Below are 21,598 nucleotides of genomic sequence, written 5' to 3'. Positions count from 1 at the left end.
GCTCCTCAAATACTGCGGTTTCTTTCAACAACTGCCAGGGTCATATTTTTCTCATGGACCTTGAGCAAAAACATAACCTGAAGATAATATAATATACAACATAAGATATCTTCCTTATAGTATGTCTTTATCCAACAACTTCAGTGAAGCATGTAAAGCTATCATTGAAAAATAAATTAAAACTTTTTTAAAATAAAATATTTTTGCTCATCTGAACAAAAAAGCTATAGTTGACCAGAAATTGGTGACAATTTAACAAGATTTTTTAAAATATGAAGGAAGCTTAGCAAAATTAAGAAACACGGTTTCTTAACAGTTTGGAATACTGACCCTACATGCTGAGTTGGTTCCAGAATTATCTCATCCTCCATTACCCTGCCAGCCACCCTAACCTGAGGCACTGTAGACACTGAGAGGCCCAATAAGACACTGCAGAGAGCCAAAGCTGTCTATTCTCTGAGCAGCTGAACTACAGACCTGGTCACTGACCTAGACCAAACATGATTGCCACTCAATGCCTCTTTTGCAAACCATAACACCCAATAGGAGGAGAGAGAGAACAGAGGACAATGCCCTGCCACAGAGGCAGGGTGGGATGGGGGGTGGGAGGGATACCGGGACTGGTGGTGGTGGGAAATGGGCACTGGTGGAGGGATGGGTATTTGATCATTTTATAATTGAAACCTGTCTCCACCAGGGCCCAACAGCTGAAGACCTCCGGGGCCCAGCCAAGGCCATGCTGGGACCCCTCTCCACACACTTGGATGAGCCTCACGCATAAAAGAACTGGCAGAGGAACCCAGGTATGTGGGATCCGGGGCTGAGATCTCCAAGCCTGCACGGTTTGGGACTGGACCTGCCAGTAACTAGACAGTTACACCCAGCAACTGCCCTGTAACTCCAACAATGGCCAGGATCCAGAGATTATCACACTCAGCTCCCGGAAGCTTATCTTATCATCTTATCATCTCATTCCCACTTAGGACAAACTGGCAGGCTACCAAATGTAACCTGCCCACAAGGCAGAGTCTGGCAAACTCCCCGTGGCATATCCAATATGCCAAATACCAGTAACAATGATGGATCTCATTCTCCTAACCCTGAAAAAGCCTTGAATATGGCACTTTAAAAAAAAAAGTCTCAGGGCTAGGACGAAGAAGACGTTACAGACACCTGCTTGAGGCAATCGACGAACAACAGGGTGGTCGTGATCGTGATCGTGATAATTGAAACCCAAGCACAAGATTTGTAAGTCTACAACTGTACCTCATGGTGTCTCACTAATAAAAATTAAAAAATAAAATAAAAATAAAAACTGTTCTTGGAAAAAAAATGGCAAACAGTGATAACACCTGTGATGTGTATCTCACTTAATAAAGTGCTCTGTACAGAAATTAAAGGGCATACCAGGTGAAGAGTTAATACAGTAGGTAAGGTGTTTATCTTGTAGGCTGCCAAAATGACTTAGATCCCTGAGCACTGCCAGGAGTGATCTCTAAGCACCGAGGTCGTGGCTCAAACATTCCCGCTACTCCTGGTCCCCCAAATGTGATGAAACATAAGGTCTACCTAGTTGGGGGCAGCTCAAAGGGCTGTGGTGCATGTAAGAGCCCTATATTTCTTCTGAGCACTGGTTTCCCAAGCATTGCCAGGTACCCCTACCTCACCCCAAATCCACCTAACGTGCTAAAATGTTGCATTCAACAGGTTACTGGAATTCTTCTAAGAAAAGCCACCTACGAAAAACATAGGTTCTAATTTAGAAAGAATATAGTGACTGTTACAAAACCCAAGTTAATAAGCCAAGTTAATATTAGCACATACAAATGACTCAAATTATTTCTAGATGTGATACTGTCTCAATATTACTAGAAACAATACCAACTATCATTTTTATATAAAATAAACAATAACATTAGCCAACCAATGTTAAAACTCACAAATTTGCCATACTTTTCTGATAATGATTTGCTCACAGAATTTACTTTTATTCTCACTTGATCATCTTTTTAAGGAGAAAAATCACCCAATTTTATTTATTTATTTATTTATTTATTTATTTATATTAGTGAAACACGATGAGGTACAGTTGTAGACGTACAAATTTTTGTGCTTGGGTTTCAGTTATACAGTGATTGAGTACCCATCCCTCCACCAGTGCCCATTCTCCACCTCCAATGATCCCAGTATCCCTCCCACCCCCCATTCCTCCCATCCCACCCTGCCTCTGTGGCAGGGCATTCCCTTTTGTTCTCTCTCTCTCTCTTATTGGGCATTGTGGTTTGCAAAAGAGGCAATGGGTGACAATCATGTTTGGTCTATACTCTGCTTTCAGGATGCATCTCTCATCTTGGGAGGATCCTCCCAACACCCTTTAACTTGGTGCTCCCTTCTCTCTCTGAGCTGCCTTTTCCCCTAGCATGTGCGGTTGGCCTTCAAGCCATGGAGTGAACCTCCTGGTACTTATCTCGGCTCTTCTTGGGAGTTAGTCTCCTATTTTGTTACTTTATATTCCCCAGATGAATGCAATCTTTCTATGTCTGTCCCTCTCTTTCTGACTCATTTCACTTAGCATGATACTTTCCATGTAGTACCAATTTTAAATTAGGAAAGAAGCTCAAACAGTTTCAAACACTTTCTTTTCTCAATAAGGTAAGACTTACTCTAGCCATTTAGCTATCTGTAGATAAACACCTATTATGTACTAGGTACTTTGCAAAGAACCGAAGACCCAGTGAGGAATAGGGCTAGTGAAGGCACAAAAGGAATCTGGCCTGTGAACTTCATGCTGAAAGGGAAAAACCAACAATGATTCAGTACACAGACAAGTAAAATATCCAAATAAATAACTTAAAAATATTCCTAAAACCAAGACTACAGAGCCCTACCTGGGCTCATGTTTCTTCCGGCTCATCCTGAGTTCTATTGTACCAAAATGCCAGGAGCAGAAGCACAGAACTAGACAGAACTAGAAGATACATGCAAAAAAAAGATGAGGGTGGGGTAAGGGAGGGTGGTACTCATTAAAGGAAACCTGCAATGTATAGGGATGGGACATAATTACCAATCCTGACCAAAATAATTCTTCACACAAAAATAAGTCAGAAACAAACAAACAAAAACAAAAACCAAGGGTCCAAAGAGACAGAGTTTACTGGGTAGATGCTTGCCTTGCACAAGGTCCAGAGTTCAATCCCTGGCATCCCATATGGACCCCAAAGGCCTACCAGGAGTGATCCCCGAGTGCAGAGCCACTGGCGATGGCTCTGTATGTGTTGAGGACCACCAGGTGTGGCCCAAAGCCCCATAAACTGAGAGAAAAAAGTAAAAATGTAATTGCTGCAAATCTGTGGATGATAGAATCTAAAACAGAATGAACACAAATCCTCTGTTCTTCTGAAGAAGCTCCAGAGCCCAAGCACATGCTCTGGTCTTTGTGCAATATTTTCCTAGCTTTGTATGGAAAAATTATTTTTGTCCAAAGGGTCTCAAAGTCTTAGGAAGGCTTTCAATGCTCCTACCTGCTGCCAACAGGTTGGTTCTGTGACATGACAGGGTTATTTCAGTGCCTCACCAGGCCTCCTCACACATCTTTCTGGTCATCATTTTCAAAATGATGAAAACCAAGACTAATCCCAGGTTGCAACTACCAAAGGGAAGCAATTGAGGCTAACGATTATAGCTCAGTCAGGAAAATGGCTGAGGAAAATGGGGGGAAACTATTACATGCTTTCACCTAACAGACCCATTTATCCTCCTCAGGGGTTGTTGACTTCTGGCCAAATCTCAAAACAGTCTCTTTTGGAGAATAACCATCCAACCCCAAATTTAAATACAGTTTCAATAGATTCCTTGTTTCTCATTGATTTCAAAAGATACCACCTGATTAACCAATCTCCCAAACAATGGAAGTTTGTACTAATGTTATAACAACAAAATCACCTATTTTCACTACTATTTGTAGTGCTTAGGTTCTATCAATTTGGTGGAGTGGGGAGGGGGGGTGTTGAGTACTTATGGGAGAGAACGCCAACTCAGAAGTTTGATTTTCTTTTTATATATAAATGTGTGTATATGTGTGCACACCACACACACACACACACACACACACACACACACACCTTTGACCTGCATGAATTTCTTCCTGTAATATTTGTAAAGTGTTTCATAAATTACTAAGGAAGCAGGGAAATAAAACTCAAAGCATCTGCTTAAGCAATTTCTATATACAAATGCAGAAAGTTAATGATGAGGTTTTTCAAAATTTGAGAAAAGCCACGGCCACGATACTCTAAAAGGGAAAATTTGCTTCATACAGAGTGATCTTGATATAGTAGTATAGAAAAGTAAATCCTGCCAATTTTCAATGAAATTGTTTTGAAAGTCTTCATTTTAAAGGAATGCCTGCAGCAAACTACACTGCCCCGCTCATCCCCATAATAATATTTCTCTAAATTCGTATTTCCAGTACTTCACACTGATATTTGCATCTGTGATGAAAGGTTTTATAGACCTTAATGGGAAAGAGGTTGTGAGTGGACGCAGTGGAGAGGGGCTGGCCCTGGAGGCAGGCCCCAGAGTAATAATGTCCACTTATTTGCTTCCCATGCGTCACCCTCCCTGTTTTTCCATAGTTGCGACTCTGACCACATGCACAAATGTTTTGACATAAGGGAAATGATGGTGATGACCATGATAAGACTAAATTCCCTTTAAATCAACCAGCTCCAGAATTTTAAATGATGCCAATGCTTCCGCCACACTGAAAGGGTCAGATTACTTCATTCACAAACGTCCTGCACCCTCCCACCAAAACAGTAAAGCACAATAATTATTCACATACAAAACACAGAAAAATCTGTGTGTCATGATAAGACGCCACTGCTCTCCTACCCTGAATCTACACTTGATTAGAGCAGAGTGTCAAGTCCTCACTCTAAGAACACAGCCTGTGCTCGACACCCTCTCCAAGCAGACCACAGCCGTCTCTTCAGCTCTAGCTGTTTGTTTTCCCATAAGGCGATCTGCTCATTGCTTCATTTGTATTTTGTCAATTTATGTGATCGATGTTATTAATTTACCTTGAAGGCACTTTCGGCCACTAAATAATGGAATGAATTTGGCTATCATCAGGAATCTCTCCACTGACTCAAGTGGGGAGTTACTAATGTAGCAGTCATTCATTTTCCTGCTTCTTCAATTTTCTTACAACAACAAACCATACTGTGTGAGAAGCTGGTTGGTGTTTTCCTACCACAGATACCCGAGTAGGTCGAGCATTCATCCCTCCCTTCTTTGCCACAAGGGAATGTAATGAAAAGTAAAAATGTTTAACAAGTTAAGCACTGATGTTCACTCTGAGATCATATCCTAGTGGAAGACAGGTCAGAATCGACTGGGCTGCAATTCTGTTTCTACTCAGGTTCTCAAAATTCTCATGCGCAAAATCACAGTCATAAAAACTAGAGATGTAAATAAAATACTGACTACAGTGAGTGCCATACACAACAGGTAGCAAGGTCAGCACTGTGGCATATGATAGGCCTAATTTTTGCTTGAAGGCTGTACCTAAAGGTGCTCCAGGGTTTCCCCTGGCAGTGCTCCAAAGATCACATGGTGCAGAGAATCAACCCGTTTCCCACATGCAAAGCATTAGCAAACACTATCTATCCCTTTGAGTTATCTCCCCTCCCTTCTTAGTTTTATTGTACTTATGATCCATTTTGTACCTATAATCCATTATATATATGTATATATATGTATATATATATATATATATATATAGTGTGTGTGTGTGAATTAGCAGTTCAATGTCATTATTCTAATATTTGGATATCCAATAATCCTACAAATATTAATCAAAGAGCCTGTAGTACTGTAGCACTGTCCTCCTGTTGTTCATTGATTTGCTCAAGTGGGCACCAGTAACGTCTCCATTGTGAGACTTCTTGTTACTGTTTTTGGCATATTGAATATGTCAAGGGGAGCTTGCCATGCTCTGCCGTGCAGGTGGGATACTCTGGGTAGCTCGCTGGGCTCTCTGAGAGGGGCGGAGGAATCGAACCTGGGTCAGCCACTTGCAAACGTCCTCCCCGCTGTGCTATAGCTCTATCCCATCAAAGAGACTATTTTTCATAAAAATGAATTGTCTTAGAATTACAAATCACAAACATAGCTTTTCAATTCTTATTCTGACTACTCTGAGAGTGCAAGTTTTTCAGTTCTATTACATTAGACAAGCTGTAAATCTATTGATCTCTCCTGTATTTTTTTCAGCTTGGTCAATGACCTACATTTTGAAATATTTATCATGTATCTGCAATGCAACAGGTAGTGCTCCAGTGGCTGAGAGATAATATCAAAGAGGCAATGGTCAATTCTTGAATACAAGCTATAAAACACATTCGAGTTCAAGACAGACCTAGGGACTACCTGCCAAAGATGCTGAAAAAATGATCAACCATTTCTTCCCTTGGGGGTTCTCAAAGGTCATCTGAATAAGAATAATGCTTGAACTGTTAACTGAAATAGGGCTCTAAGATATTCAAGAAGAGAGAAATAATGGGGATGAAAGTATATCACTGATGAGGCTGGAGTGATAGCATAGTGGTCAGAGTGCTTGCCTTGCACAAGGCCAACCCAGGTTCAATTCCCAACATCCTGGATGCTCTCCTAAGACCTCCATAAATGATCACTTGGCACACAGCCAGTAAACACTGAACAGCAGTGGATATGGCCCCAGACTGAAAAGTATAGCGTTGAGTTAAGGTCAGATGTACCCAGGGTTTTAGAGTGGAATAACAGATATTAATAATGGGTATTAATAGCTGACCTTTAAAATGAGGACAAACTATTAAGGATCTCATACACTGAGTAAATTTGATTTTTATGCATTGTTTATATACATATCAAGACAATCACATGTACAGGGCAAAAAAGACTGTGGGGATAAGTAGCAAAATAAACTTGAGTGGGGCCAGACACTGGGCATTTCTTACAGATGTCCAGCTGGAAAGGGAGCTTTTAAAAAGATTATGCAATATTGTGATTCTCTCTTTCCACAATGCACGACAATACTGTTCCTTATTGTCTGTTCCTTAGATCTCTTGGTGATGACAAGGCTTCTAGGACATTTTATGCTTGGTTCCACCCTCCTCACTTCTTTGAAGTCTGTATCCTTAAAGATGTTGTGCACACACCCTATTGATTTCTCAATTTTTCTCATATTAATGACTTGCTTCACTCAAACACTTCACTGTCAAATATCATTAAAGACACAGTACTCCTACTGAAGGTCCATGAACTCTGTACTCATTTTCTGATCAGGAAGCACAGTCTAAACAAGGTTCAATACAGGCCTTACTACCTGCTTCTCTTCCTCAATCAAAAGTCAAACTATTCTACTTTTTTTACTTTTTGAGATCTTCCAACATATCATGCCATCGCTTCCATTGGAGAAAGTTCTTCACCAAGCTTCCATCATCAGTTTCATGAAAGCGAGCACACTTCTCTGCTTTTACTACTCTTTCCAACTGAATTTTCTATAGAAGCTGCTTGGAAACAGAAATAAATCATGGTCTAAAATCTCTCTTTGTCTCTAGGACACCCAATAAATGGGTTTCAGTCTGTACAAGCACAGCAACACTACTAGCAAGGGAAAATCACATTGCAACATCTCTACTACAACATTTAACGTCTAACAGGTTTTTTGTGATGTACCTGAAGCAAAAAAAGCATCCTGCTGTCACACTGGTGACAGCTGTACTTAGTTCCACAGAAAGAAGCGCTTCCTTAAAGTAAATGACTAGGAGACAGTGGAATTCCTCTTTCCCTGTTGCTCTCCACCCCCCAACCCTCCCCCCCCCCCCCCCCCCCCGTTAAATAGCTGATGATGTGAATGTGATCCATCATCCTGAGTCCTGGCTCTGCACTCTCTGCTCTGCCAGTGACTCTTAGTCCAAAGATTTGTGCAAAATATGACATCTATCTGCAAAAGAGAGAAGATTGGCCAACATAACGTCTACTAACAAAAAAAATACAAAACAAAAATAAAAACAAAAGACGTCAAATTAGTTCACATGAAAGTAGGGATGGGAAAAATGAAGTTTAAGTGGTGACTGCATTATGTCTTATTCAGAAAAAATGTTAAATTTCACATCAAAGAAGGAAAAATGATCTTTGATTTCTGCTGCATTTCAGCAATTTTCCTTTGTAGCTGCCAATTGTTTTCACCCTCTCAAAATAAAAACTGAAAATTATGCATTTGGGGGAGGGTTTGGCCAAACCTGGCAGTACACAGGGCTAATTCCCGGCTCTGTGTCCAGGGACCCCTACTGGTAGTGCTCAGGGAACAATATGGGGTACTAGGGATAATGCTGAGGTCAGCCGCCAGCAAGGCAAGTGCCCTACCAGTTGTAATATCACTCTGGCCCCTGAAAGTAACAGATTTTAAACCACCTGAGGAGAACAGACAAAAAGGAAGCAATGCGTAAAGATATAATCTTAAAAATGTTAACAATGATTATGTTTAAGGGCAGTGATAAAATTTAATACCGCTACCTTTTCTGACTTTGATTCAACAAGTGAAGTATGCCCGGATAACCAGGAAAAAAGTAAGAGAGGCAAAGAGAAAGACAACTGTTTCATTAGGGATTTAGAGAAGAAACGATGCAGAGAAAAGCAGGGAAACATAGAGATGAGGGTGAATCTGGGAGGAAACAAAAGTATATAGAAATACTACACTGCCAGCATCCTGAACATCTGAAACACTAGTCAGGTAAAGGAGCAGAACTTTATCCTTTCATTACTATTATTTGTTTCAAGTTTTAGTGAATCAAGGTAGACCTTTTTGGAATGAAACTTGCTTTGAAAGATGTGATGAGAGAGAAAGAGGGAAGATGTGTTCAAGAGAAAAACAAACAAGCAAGTTGTGTTCAAGGGAGAACACAGGCTTGCACAGTGAACCCCTTTAACTACTTTTTAACCCTTTCAATATACCTCCGAAATCACTATTTTTTTAATGCTATTGCTGCTTTACTAGGAACAAAATTACATTTAAAAGAAATTTGTGTACAAACAGTCAAGATCTCACATATTCCTTGGCAATTCACCAACACCAGGATGTACCACATTATGGAGAAATGAGGCTCTGTTAACAGAATATAGGCCCAATTTACATTAGCAACACTTTCCTTGGTATTTTCTACAATTACTCTACAATTATTTAACCAGCAAACTGTATTAGAGAGCGAACGAATTTCTAAAGTGACAAAGGAATCACCAGCAAATGGTGAAGCACCCAACCCACCCTGGCTAAGGGCATCTTTGTGGCCCTGCTCTCTCTGGGACACAGCAAGAACTGAGAAACCTCGTGCAACACCATCAAACAATGGCAGCCCTCACAGTGGCCTAATGAAGTGAGTCCTCAGGTAAGTGTCTGAAGTTCCCACATACATTTTCTTGGAGCGATGGTTGAGTCCAGAGTGAGTCCATGACTCCATTCAAGGGCTTACCTGCGAGATATAACCTGGAGGCACGTGGATGGGAGGAATGGATCCATTCGGCGACATCATGGGAACTTCAGCAGGTCCTAGTAAGAGTAAAAGGCATGTTGAAGACTCACATGGTTCAAAATAATCACTGTATTTAAAATTTGTTAAAACTGAAAAATCACCACTTTCCCTTCAATAATAGGTGGCCTGAGTCTGAAAAATAAACCTAAAATCAGGGATAAGAAAGGATTATCTAGCTGAATAATGGGAAGAATCTAAACAGAGCTGTGAACCTCTTTATAAATACTTACAGATCCTCAATGCTGCAAGCTATAAAAACCAAGGTAGCTTATTTGAGTTACCCAGGAAAATAGGACAAATGGTAGTTTTATTTGTGTGCCAATAAAGATATGCATTATTGACAAATGCTTAAACAAATCAATATTGAAATAAGTTTTAAAAGCTCTTACAGACTTTGGATTTGTAATTCTCACTTAGGTTATTATTTTTAATATGCCGTTAATTTGAAATAGAAGAAACCTTCAATACATGCCAAATTTAGTTGGTATACCTCTTGTTATAAGGTAGGGGGTAGATACTATTTTGAAACTGAGCATTATTAAGAATACGCATGAGATTTATTTAGATTATTTTAAAGTATTCAATTAATAAGAGGTTATTTTCAAAATATTAAGTCCAATGAATGTTAATCACACTTCTAAGAAAACAATGAATAGCAAGGCAACACTGTTACCAAATATTGAATTACGATAAATCTGACCATCATATTATCAAATCAACATTGACACCTTTCCAAAAATTCTATGATATTAAATGACTTCTCTAGAATGCAAAAAACTATCCTCTTAGCTGATTTTTGGTTTTGTCCTTGTGGCCCTCGTTCAGCTTCCCACTCCCAAATGTCATCCAACGATGTGCGTTTCTAATCTAAGATGCAACTTCCTGGCTCCAAGCGCCTTGTGTTTATTTGCTTTTTCCTAATGTGTGTTATGCTCCCGGCAGTGAGATTTTCTTGGCTGTAACAAATACTAAGAAAAATACAACACTCGCCTTGGCAAAAGAAGACAGGACCTTTCTCCCAGGGCCGCATTTAAGCATAAGCATAACGCACCTTTCACCTCACAGGACAATCCGGTATTTGAACTACTGCACAGAAAAGGACCAGTGAGGGCGGAGGGTGGGGCGACAGGGAGGCCGGGTGCATATTAACAGGTCTGAGCAGAGAAAAGATTCTGGTATTCAAGTGGCATTCCCCATGAATAAAATTTGCCCCAACTTTCTGAAGAATATATTCAAGCACTAAATTTCTTTACATCTCTAAAACGCTTAAAAAAGCACAGCTGTCTCTAATGTTCACACCTACTGGCAACCACCACTTACAGCAGAAGCCTCTGGTGTCATAAAAAAGGATAAATGTGCCACCCCATTCTACTTTTACATACGACAAACTAATATACCCACCAACCATTGCTGGCGTTTTTTAAATGCAGCTTTTATATGAGCTTCAGCATTTTTACCACAGCCACCAACAGAGTCAGGTTCTTACTAAGTATTTTCATTTGAACCAACTCGCTTCAAAAAATGAGTCATATTAGGGTCAGAAAGACAGCTCAACAGATGTGGTCTTCAGGTGAATCCCACCCCCAATTCCCTCCAGAAATCTTTAGAATGTTTCATAAAACTTATAGTTTCTTGCTTATATATATAGAAAAAGAAGATATAAAATCAACAAGTCGTAGAAATCAAAATTTCAGAGAAAAGTGTGTGAACAGAAATGCTACCACCTCAAAGTGCTGCTTTTGAATCACCAAAATGTGTACCAGGGAAACAGTCTCTTAACCCGAGGCATGACCCTAAAACTGTTAAAGTCATTTGTATAAAATGCTTTAAAGAATGTACAAGTAAGTGATTTACAGCCAGAAAATGTTTGCTTCCCAGCCTTCATTTCCAAAGTCGCCAAATGACTTTAACAGGCTTTGTTCCCCTTCCTCTTGTCACTCTCATCAAACCCTTTCAAAGGGCATTGTGAAACATACAGCAATAGCCCATGCAACTCAACTGTGCCTTGGAACCCCCAGGTTCCTCTATTTTCTAAACTCAACCACGGCACCCGCAGGAATTCAGAGTTTAAAAGCTGCTAAATAATATCTCATGCACAATGGTGGTAGGGGGGGTAAAAAAGTCTTTCGAAACAACGCATTGCCCAGATCAGTGAGCGTAGGGCTTCTGCTCATCTGTGTTTGAGAGACTCTTAATATTATTAAAACTCTTCCCCAATTGAAATAGACTTCTCCTACTGAACTTCTAGGTCTAACAGGATCCTTTTGACTTTCTAATCAAAATCCTTAAGATACAAGACAGTGTGTTTTAAAATAGGTTGAAGAAGGCTTTTATCTTCTCACTAAAAACACCAACACTGGTTACATTGGGGGTGAGGGGGTGAGCGTTAGGTGGACAGAAGTCGAGCAAGGCAAGGCAAGAAGCTACAGTCTTCTTAAAATAATTTTTCATTCTACTGGAAACTTGAAACTTCTAAAATATCTTCTGTATCTCTTTATCTGAACAGCCTTGTTCCTGACGCTCCATTCGCTCTCAACGGAACCACCATCTCCGAATGCAACAGTTATATATACTTAGGTCGAGAAATCAACATGATGAATGACCTGGCACCTGAGTTACGCAGGAGGAAGAGAGCGGCTTGGAATGCCTTCAAGAGCATTGAAGAAATAACTAAAAGGACAAAGAACCTCCAACTACGAGCACATCTCTTTGATTCCACTATTCTTCCTGCATTAACATATGCCTCAGAGACCTGGACCCTACGAAAACAGGATGAGAACACTATTCGGGTCTCTCAAAGAGGAATCGAAAGAACTATGCTTGGAATATCACGATTCACTCAAATGAGAGATAGAATCCAGAGTTCTGATCTTCGTCAACGCTCAAGAATCAGAGACGCTGTCTCATTTGCCAAGACATCAAAAATCAGATGGGCTGGACATGTAATGAGGTTTACAGACAACCGCTGGACTAGAGCCATTACTGATTGGATTCCACATCAAAAGATCACGTGGACGCCCACCTATAAGATGGTCAGACTTCTTCGTCAAGACCCCAAATGATCGGTTTGAGGCTCTACATGTTCCTAAAACGAACAGATACCATTGGGCTACGCTAGCACGCAACCGGGATGAATGGAGACGTTACTGGCACCCGCTTGAATAAATTGATGAATAACGGGGATTAAGTGATTAAGTGATTAAGTGATCTCTTTATCTGAAACACTGTTCCCTGATTTACTCCTGTTACACAAACTCATCTGCAAATATACGTACATACAGATTAAGTATTTTAAAAACAAAGGTGAAAAAACATACACTTCCAAAACAGCATGGCTCTTTTTTGTGAAAGCCTAACTAAGCAAGTCAACTAAAAACCACATGAACTCTTCCCGAGACATAAAAATTGTCACATGCCTAACTTCCAGAATTGGAAACAACATATTTGCTTGGGAAATTTTATCAATTTCAACTTTCAGGCTCTGACTTAAACAGTCAAGAATTCCTCCCACTACCCCCACTTGCAATGAACAGGAATGTGAAGAATTATGATAGAATTAAAGTCATTAAAGAATTTAAGTGTGCCATGCAAGTTCATGGTCTAACACTTTAAAAATCTGCTAGAATTTGTTGCTATATTGATTTTCCATTATCTTATAATAAAGTAGTAAGGCCTGAATTTAAAAAAAGGGTAGAGAGTATCTTCATTATTCCATCAACAGTAATTCATAGAATTTAGGAATTTCCCAGTTCAAAAAGCCTTCCTGAAGCCCAGTATTTTTAGGACCACACATGCTTTTTACCACCTGCCCCCAGCTGTGAGGTCATTCTGCTTTGCACGGTGTTTCCCTGGTGGGATTCACCCAGAGCTCACACATGAAGGTAACCATAACCCCCTGCTCTGAAGCTATGGTCAGATTATTCACCCACCTGGGAACAGTTAAGTAGACGGACTGGAGGTAAGTGTACAAATAAAGTCTGGAAATTTAAAAGTGATAATAAATGGGAATCTAGGATATAAATGATCATTTAAAACTATCTCAGAAAGAAGATCACAATTATAATTAACTGTACCACTATTTTGGATTCTAAAAAGCGGTCCTTTTGGAAGCTCAGTATTAACCAATAGGCAAACAGTAAAGGTAAAGGTAAAGGTAAAGGTAAAGGTAAAGGTAAAGGTAAAGGCCCTCCCGTTGATCGTCGATTTGCTCGAGCGGGCCCAATAACGTCTCCATTGGAGACTTTGTTGTTACTGTGTCTGGCATATCCAATACTCTCGGTAGCTTGCCGGGCTCTCTGAGAGGGGCGGAGGAATCGAACTCGGGTCGGCCATGTTGGCCGCTTGTAAGGCGAACGCCCTACCGCTGTGCTATTAATCAGAACTTTATCATTTCATTTTTCTATAAACCGTTATGTCCCCAACTGACTATCTTTAGCAATAGTTCCAGAGTGATAATAGATCACATTCTTCTTCTCTTATTAATTTAGATTTGCTCTAAATGGAAAAGGATGTAAAGAACTGAGATTGCCCCATGCTAAGTTATAAGAAAATGAATGTGAAAAGTAAAGGACAATCAAAATAATGATGCGATGAAAATCCAATAGATCCTATAGAAACAATCCACAAATATTTCTAAATAACTAAGAGAGAAATCAATGATGGTATATCAATATACTTGTGACTGTACTACATGTAGTCATAGTATTATGTCATGGGAGGAAAGCAGGTCATTTCTGCTCTGGGTCTTAAGACTGACCCAAGAGTTCTGATGCGTCTCATGTAATAAGGGCACTCCATCTATTTATGGTGACCCAAAACAAGCGAAGAAATTATGTAGGCATCAAGAAATAATGAGGATTTTCAACAAGTTCTGAGCTGATACAGATGCTGTGGTCCAAGGAATACACTATCAGTGGGTCAAAAGATAGAAAACACTCAAAACTCCCATCACACTCAATGGCTAGCGGTAGGGCGTTTGCCTTGCACACAGCCAACATGGCTGACCTGAGTTCGATTCCTCCGCCCCTCTCGGAGAGCCCGGCAAGCTACCAAGAGTATCTCGCCCACACGGCAGAGCCTGGCAAGCTACCTGTGATGTATTCGATATGCCAGACACAGTAACAACAAAGTCTCCAATGGAGATGTTACTGGGCCCACTCGAGCATGATCAACGGGAGGGCCTTACTTTACTTTACTTTCCTTCCTAACGTCAGGAACAAGGTGCAGAGGCCCACACACTGACCACACTATTCGACAGAGCACTGAAAGGTCTAGCCAGAGAATTGAGCCAAAAAGAAAAAGGAAAAAGAAAAGAAAAGTCTGGGGATGGAGTGATAGTACAGCAGACAGAGCATTTGCCTTGCACATGGTATACACAGATTCAATCCCATATTGTAACCCAGTATTTCCCCCCATTCTGTCCACCAGGAGTGATCCAGGAGCTTAGAGCCAAAGGAAGCCCTAAGCTCTGCTGGTTGTGATCTCTCTCTGACAATCTATTAAGAAACTATAAAGAATGGAAACTTTATATGGAAACTATAAAGAAAAGCAATCCAAATTGGAAAGAAAGCAAAAACTATTCTTAAGTAACAAAATCCCATTGGGGGAGGGGGGATGTTAGAACTAATAAATACATTCACGGTTCTACAAGATACAATAGTAACACACAAATCAACAGTTTCTAGACAACAGCAATGAAAACTCTGAAAAGGAAATCAAGAAAGCAACTTAAAACTGCATCCCCCAAAAAATGCTGTTTTAGAATAAAATAAAATAAAATATTCTAAAAAATGAAACAAACAAAACACTGCCCTCCCCGTTGTTCATCGTTTTGCTGAGTGGTCCCAGTAACATCTCCATTTTTGAGACTTAGTTGTTACTGTGTTTGGGAGAGATACTCTTGGCAGCTTGCCAGGCTTTCTGAGAGGGGCAGAGAAATCGAACCGGCTCGGCCATGCTGGTTGCGTGCAAGGCAAACGCCCTACCGCTGTGCTATCACTCCAGCCGGGAATAAATTTAACTAAGAAAGTGAAAGGCTTTTTACATTTTACACTTCAGTTAAAATAGTTGCTGAAAGAAACCTAAGAAAACTTAAATGAAAGAAACTAAACAACATTTTAAAACTTGTAATGAAAAAATTAGTATTGATAAGTGTAAAATCTTATCACGCCGAAGGTTGTGTGTTCACGGGCTCACTGGATGGCACTGTCTCACTGCCTGCGTTCGGTGCTCTTGAGCCGCTGTGTGTGGCCTGGTTCGGAACGGCTGTTGGCCAAGGGCAGATGGAAGAAGAAACGAGGGCCAGGCCCTCAACTTATAGTGGAGTATCGTGGCTCTTTGGCCTGGCCCATTTCGATGCCAGGGTAGCTCACTGCTTGCCCTGGGTCCATTCAGTCCCTCATCGGGACCCTGCTTTTGGGGTGCTAGGAACTAAGGGCAACTGAGTCAAGAAATCAGATGCCCCGGAGTAAATATTATTCGGAGTCAATCAACTCCCAAGTTACAAAGCATAACATTAACTGTCTTCCTGTGTCCACACAGAAAGCACATTGCTTACAATACAAGTTCAGTGTTCTTAGATGGGTGTGACCTGACAAACCTAAGCTACCTGAGGAAGGACAAAAGAGTGTTATCCTACAGATAAGATTGCAATATTACACAAAAGGAACCTTCTGAGTAATATTACACCAAAGTAAAAAAATGTATGTAATCTGTCAAAATTTCAACAGCATCTAAAAGAGAAAAAGCCAATTTTCAGATTCTGATGAATAGTAAATAGTTTCACCAAAGAATAAACTCTGACCCTTTTTTGACATTAGATAGGCAAATTATCTTAAATGAACCATAGAGAAAAACATGAGCTAAAACTACAAAACTCCAAAAGAAACAGAGGTATATTTTCATAAAGTAATATATGGCAACGGATTCTTATCTATGACACATGAGGCACGAAGCAATAAAAGATAAAATAATCATCAAAATTGAGAATTTTAGTGTAGAGAAACAGTAATCAACCACATTACACACCAAAATACGTTTAAATGTGCATCAAAAGATATTAATGAAATTAGTAGACAGCTGTAAAATAGAAAACACAAACCATGTATCTGATAAAGAATCTGTACCTTGAATACATTAGTAATTCTCTCAACAAAGACAATTCAACTTAAAAATGTACAAAGACGTAGATATTTCATCAAAGTAGATACATAAATAGCCAACAATCACATGAAGGGCTGCCTAACATCTTTAGTCATCAGGAGAACATAAATCAAATGTACAGTAAGGTACCACTTTATACCCATGTATGGTGGCTATTCTCAGAAAAATAAAAGTAATTGCCAGAGAAAATGAAGAAACTGGAACCCTTTTATACTGATGATCAGAATGTAAAAACAGCAGTAAAATAGTACAGCCACCATGAAAAATAATTTGCTGTTTTTTTATATTTATAAAAGCATAAATATAAAAACCATCACAGGACCTACGAATAAGGCACATAGGTATGTCCAGAAGAATGAAAAACAGTGAATCCAACAAGTAAGCTTATACATATTCTAAGCAGTACCATTGACAAATTTAAAAAAAAAAAGGGAGAGCAGTCAAAATACCCACTAGGAGATGGAGGATTAAAAACATAAAATGTGATTTGACACAGACAATGGACTACTATTAATTGTGAAAAAGAAAAGGAATACCATTACCTATATAATGAGGGAAAACATGAAAAATGTTTCACTAAATAAATCAGGCATAAACTACCATCTCTTACACGTTTCCATTTAAATGAAATATCTGGAATAAATAAATTAGGAAAGACCAAACTGATGCATGGTTGCAAAGGACTGGGGGGTAGGAAGGATTTGGGAAGCAACCTCCTAATGTATGCAAGGTTATTTGGGAGTAGGGGTGAAAACAAAAACAAGAAAGCTTTCCAGGCACTTCCTACAGTTAATAAAATCTTATTTTTTTAAATTTTTAAACAAAATTAATTTTAAAAAGATTAGCATCCTCTGGACATATTTATAATTGCAGAAACGACTGGGTAGAGGGAAATAGTGACTTAGTAGAGGAGTTGAAGTTTTATAAATACAAAAACTGAGGTCCAGATGCAAGTTGTCCAGCAGGCAGCTGTCTGAGCTTTGGCTAGTGAGCCACTGCAGGTCTGCAGGTGTAGAACGACTGAAAATTACTGATCTACCACAGCAGTTATTAACGGTCAGATCTGCTGGCCCACAGACATACAAGGTGGAAAATAACTAGTCTAGAGCACTGTTCTTAGTTTTTAGCACTATCTAATATTAATGTTACTTTCCTTTGGGAGCAAGCTTCCTGGTTCCATAAAATAATGCTATACTGTCAAGTCGCTTTCTCTCAAGCAATGATTTTTATACAGAAGCTGAACTGAGATGGTATATCTCTCTGGCTCAGATTCACTGTTTTCTCCAACCTATAGCAACATCTTCCCCAAAGCCAAAGAGCATAGACAGATTAGAAGAGCAAAATCTGAACACTGCAAAGAACGAAGCCTTGAAGACAGAGAGACCTGGTGATTCCACCGTTCTCTGGCATGACCTTGGGGAAGTTAGTCAGGAACATCTCTGATAAGCACAGTCTTGCAAAAGGATGGCCAGGTTTTTTTCAAGGATTGTTCTGAGGACAATACACAGTGCCTTGAGCAGAACACTGTTAAACAACAGTATTAAAAACTAACTAAAGTTGTGCCACTAGAAGAAAAATACTGCATAATTAGGTAATTATCAGAATGTAATCATTTACTGCAATCACAAATGAAGAATCCCATTGTTTCTCCCGTGGGTAAGTTAGTTGTTTTGATCTTCATAGTTTTTCTTCTTGAAACATATTTCTATCTTATTGCAAGGAAGTAATATCCTCCTTTAAAAATGCAGTGTGTTCAAGAAAGTGAGCTATGACTGTTAAAAAAGGGCAGTGGGAGATGGCTGTGTTCTCAGTTATCTACTCCCTTATCCCTAATTCTAACCCTTGTCCATATTTTCTTAATTTCTAGGAAATCTTTGAAAGCTGGGCGTGCCACACTTTCTAAACATCCTGAGGCAGATCGAAATCAAAAGGAGGCGTCCTTGTTTCCTCAAAGCCCATCCCCTATATCTGACTTTGGATTTTTTTATAAGAACTTTTAGCCTATCTCAGTCAGTCTTTCAAAGCTGCAGGTGACCATGATAATGAACTGTCCAGTGACTAAATACCTAGGCAGTAATCTCACTGACATAAACCATTATCAAGAACCAAATCTGAGTTAGAACCAGAACTGAGTTACTGACAGAATTCATAACTGGAGGGTTACCCTCTTATCATCCAACCATTTCACAACACAAGAATGCTGTATCTGTTAATAAGTCTATTTTTAAAACCAACTCATTATAAATATTTAAATTTTGATTTGGCTACTTAGTCATTTTACGGGAATTGGGAGTAAGAAGACAAGAGTTTTATTTTCACAAAAGATTAAACTTCTTGAATCCCAACTGCCACAATTTCAGGAAGAAGTTAGGTACTGACCCAAGTTTTCAAGCTACTTTGATATTTACTAGTAAAACTACGCTACTTATATAATGTTACTCTCTTTAGCTTGATAAACATTCACTGCATAAAATCCTATACTTAAAAAACACAAATGATTTTACAAAAGATATATTGCTGACAAACTGCTACACATATAAACAGCAACCGTATTTGTAGAGACCAAACATTTATAGTGAAATGATTAAAAGTTATCCATGAAACTGGTAGAAGGAATATACATGAAACTCTCAGGGACCAGCAACGAGGGACTGAAGGAAGTTAGTTAATCCCATCACTCCAAGTAGGATGGCCTGAGAGGTTTTTAAAATTTGGAAGCAAAACTGGAAACATTAAAAATGTTTAATGTTAAACATTAAAAATTTTAACATTCAAAATCTGTTTTGAATTTGATGCTGCAGAATGCATGCCAAGGACAGTCAACAATATTGGGTATCATGGGAGTCTGGCAGCTAATGAGAGTCTTCAAAAATCCTAATTTTAAAGCTCCTGGTGACTGTTCTCTTCAGCTCAATAGGCATTTGCTGAACCCCATCTAGCTGCCAGACCCTGTGCAGGATGCCAAGGACACAGTGACACGAAGAGAAGTGTTTCTGCTCCTAATTACGGGTGAATGGCATGCCGAGCGAGGAATGCACAGGTGCATGGGGGCCTGGGGATGGAGGCTGCTCGGCCTCATGTCCTGCCTGTGGCCGATGCTTCTGTGATGGACAAGGGACAATGACTCTCAGCATGGACTCAGGCACAGAGCCCGGACATCTGAAGCAGCAGGGGCATTTGGTGATGGTCTAGTCTAGCAACAGAAACGATGAGATCATTTAAGCTGGATTGCCCAAAGTCCCAAGTTCAACTTTATCATCCTATCCAAATGAGGAATCAGTCCACCATAAAACTGTTAAATTTTTAAGTATTCTGAAATATTAAAATCAGTTTAAACTTAATTAAAGGAAGAGAATAAGTCTTTGTTATCATTTTTAATGCCGGGTTTTAATAGCTGATAGTCCATCATCTGCTTATTTATACTTTAGGTCCTTAGAAACTTTGAAGGTCTAAGGAATGACACATACGCAAGTACAACTGAGAAAGGCTTTCTGATGTTTTTCCAAAGATAAAAATCCTCACAGTACTTCTGGCAAAATTAAAATGAAGGCACCTGCACTTCAAGCAGATCATTCCCTGCATATTTTCTCTGTTGCCCATCAAGGATAGCAGAGAACTCTACACACTTTCTCATACGGTAGTGGATTCAATCCATGTAACTACTGGTATTCCAGTTAATGCTCAAGACATAGTTTCCAGGAAAAATAAGTCGGTAGGTGGGCAAAACCCCAGTAGAAGTCCCCAGATATCTCTGTGGAGGGAAACAGGTTGGAACAAGGGTAGCTCAGATTTCATTTTCGTTGCCCTTAGAACATAAACTGTTGTTTAAAAGAGTAACAATGAAGTATACTCATTCTCAAGAAAAAGAATCAAGGAAGAATTGTTTCTAAAAAGACAAAGGAGACCGAGCACCCTAAGGGTATGCCCCAAGTGGGAGAGAGTTTACTCAAGATGACCTTGGGCCCATTCAAGGGGTGGCCTTTTCTTCCTCTTCCAACTTTCCCTGCTTTCAGTTAGACACAAGATTGAGTAAAAACGCCCTCCCCCTACTTCCATTCTGATCCATTTGCTGGCCACAGAGAGGCCTTGTCAAAGCCTAGAGATGTTCATAGTACCTCTGTAAAGTACCTGAGCGAGGGAGGGCAATGCACATTCACCATTTTACTTGTGCGGCAGGTTTAAAAAAAAATGAAGTCATTAGCCAGTCGACAATATGTGATTGTGCTCCTCACAAGATCTGTTTTACGTTATTTATCTGTTATCAATGCAAGAATACAAAAAATAAAAAATCACCCATCTGAAAGGTGAATTACAAGTAATACGGTATAACGCTACTAACAACACCACTAATCAATATATACATATATACAGGGGAATTCAATTATTTGTTGCTCTAATGAGGCTTCATAAAGCAAGCCCCTAAAAATCTCTTTGAACAGCTAGCAGGGCTGATTCTTCAGCTCGCCCCCATGAGTCCTTGCCTTAGAGAAAAGTTATTGAAAACATTCTAAAAGTATTTTGACAGCAGCCCAACATAGCTTAATTAGTGCCTTGGTGCTTTAGAGTTCATGAACCTCAAATCAAAAGGCAAAAGAAAAACAAATGCCTGGGATCATGATATAAGAAATACTAAAGAAAAGCAAGAATCGCTGTTAGTTTTTTCTTTAAGCTAAATGTTCCACAAATCGCAGCTTATCTAGCTTGACGTAATTTTCTTTTCAAATTAAAAGGCTTGCAAACGCACTTTGCATCTCCTGATGTCAGGTTGAAGGTGGTCTCCCAGCCAAAGACTGGCAATCTTCTGAAATTAACTTATTTTTACAAAGGTGTTTGATAGCTAATAAAAATTTCCTAACCTGTCCAGC

At 39.6% G+C, this 21,598-nt stretch overlaps 1 protein-coding gene across 4 annotated transcripts in view; it reads right to left on the bottom strand.

Moving 5' to 3' along the window:
- The window catches only part of FNDC3B (fibronectin type III domain containing 3B), a 377,218-nt gene that overhangs the window by 168,460 nt on the left and 187,160 nt on the right, over nt 1-21,598 (bottom strand). For all 4 annotated transcript variants that reach the window (XM_056110627.1, XM_056110630.1, XM_056110628.1 and 1 more), the window contains exon 4: nt 9,513-9,589. In XM_056110627.1, coding sequence (XP_055966602.1) covers nt 9,513-9,589 — 77 coding nt within the window. The remainder of the gene's footprint in view (nt 1-9,512; nt 9,590-21,598) is intronic.

Source organism: Sorex fumeus, unplaced genomic scaffold (assembly GCF_029834395.1).
Source record: "Sorex fumeus unplaced genomic scaffold, SorFum_2.1 ptg000010l, whole genome shotgun sequence".
Classification (NCBI taxonomy): Eukaryota; Metazoa; Chordata; class Mammalia; order Eulipotyphla; family Soricidae; genus Sorex; species Sorex fumeus.
Note: the sequence above shows the minus strand (reverse complement) of the source record. Positions and strands in the feature narration are given on the sequence as shown.